The sequence below is a fragment of the Clupea harengus genome, unplaced genomic scaffold (genome assembly GCF_900700415.2).
Source record: "Clupea harengus unplaced genomic scaffold, Ch_v2.0.2, whole genome shotgun sequence".
NCBI lineage: Eukaryota > Metazoa > Chordata > Actinopteri > Clupeiformes > Clupeidae > Clupea > Clupea harengus.
The window spans coordinates 38,992-40,000 of NW_024879831.1; the positions used below are offsets into that span (position 1 = coordinate 38,992).

General features: G+C 43.5%; 1 protein-coding gene across 1 annotated transcript in view; it reads right to left on the reverse strand.

Moving 5' to 3' along the window:
* Positions 1-754: 754 nt before the first annotated feature.
* The window catches only part of LOC122130477 (NACHT, LRR and PYD domains-containing protein 1-like), a 10,570-nt gene continuing 10,315 nt past the window's right edge, over positions 755-1,009 (reverse strand). Inside the window, exon 6 of the mRNA XM_042705195.1 lies at positions 755-1,009. This exon is cut by the window's right edge and continues 1,515 nt beyond it. Coding sequence (XP_042561129.1) covers positions 807-1,009 — 203 coding nt within the window. The 3' untranslated portion in view covers positions 755-806.

The following is a 1,009-nucleotide window of genomic DNA, read 5'->3' on the forward strand; positions in this document are numbered from 1 at the left end:
CTTACACCCTTACATGCCTAACACACACTTACTGAACACTTCTTTACCTGATCTCTTACACCCTTACATGCCTAACACACACTTACTGAACACTTCTTTACCTGATCTCTTACACCCTTACATGCCTAACACACACTTACTGAGCACTTCTTTGCCTGATCTCCTTGCACTTTTTCATATTGAGGAGAGTAAGTACTTAGTGCTTCTCCCAAGTCTCCTGATTTACTGAGGCTTGATTGTTGTTCCTCACTCATAAGCTGCTGCGGATAAAAGCACTGGCAAACTGAGTATCTGTTAAATCCTTTCTTGGTACTCTGACAGCACTTGGAAATAATTCTGTCAAAAACTGACATGATCAAGGGTGGCGTTTCTACTAAGACCTGCCCACAACCTGACAAAATCACAGAAAACCTGCTGTTTTGTGTTTGGATGTGATTTATGTAGGAGTCATATGTATATTAATTTTCTTTGGAATGTTACAAATATACTCAAAGTTGCATAAAAGTCTATCTGGCTACATTCCCGAGTACTTTACTCTCTGCAATCTACCTTGGACCAAGGAGACAACTTTTCAAAGCCAATTAAAGCCAAGAACAGCATTATCTTTCAGTACTCTGTGAAAATCTCCATTCTACCTGTATAATATGTGGTCATATAATCGTGGTCACCCGATATCACCATATGTTATGCAATCTGAAGACACATACCTCCCTTCAGAGACACACTCACCCCAGCTCCAAACACACACACACACACACACACACACACACACACACACACACACACACACACACACACACACACACTCACCCCAGCTCCTCACACCTGCTCAGTGCAGGCTGCAGCATCCTCAGCTTATCTGCTGTTATGTTGCACTCATGGAGCTTCAGGCTTCTGATGGTCGGGCAACACTGCAGGCAGTACAGCAGCACCCAGCAGTCTGTCCTTGTCAGGGGAATAAAGTCAAACTTCACCTCACCCCAGACTCCCATGGCTCTCTTTACAAACT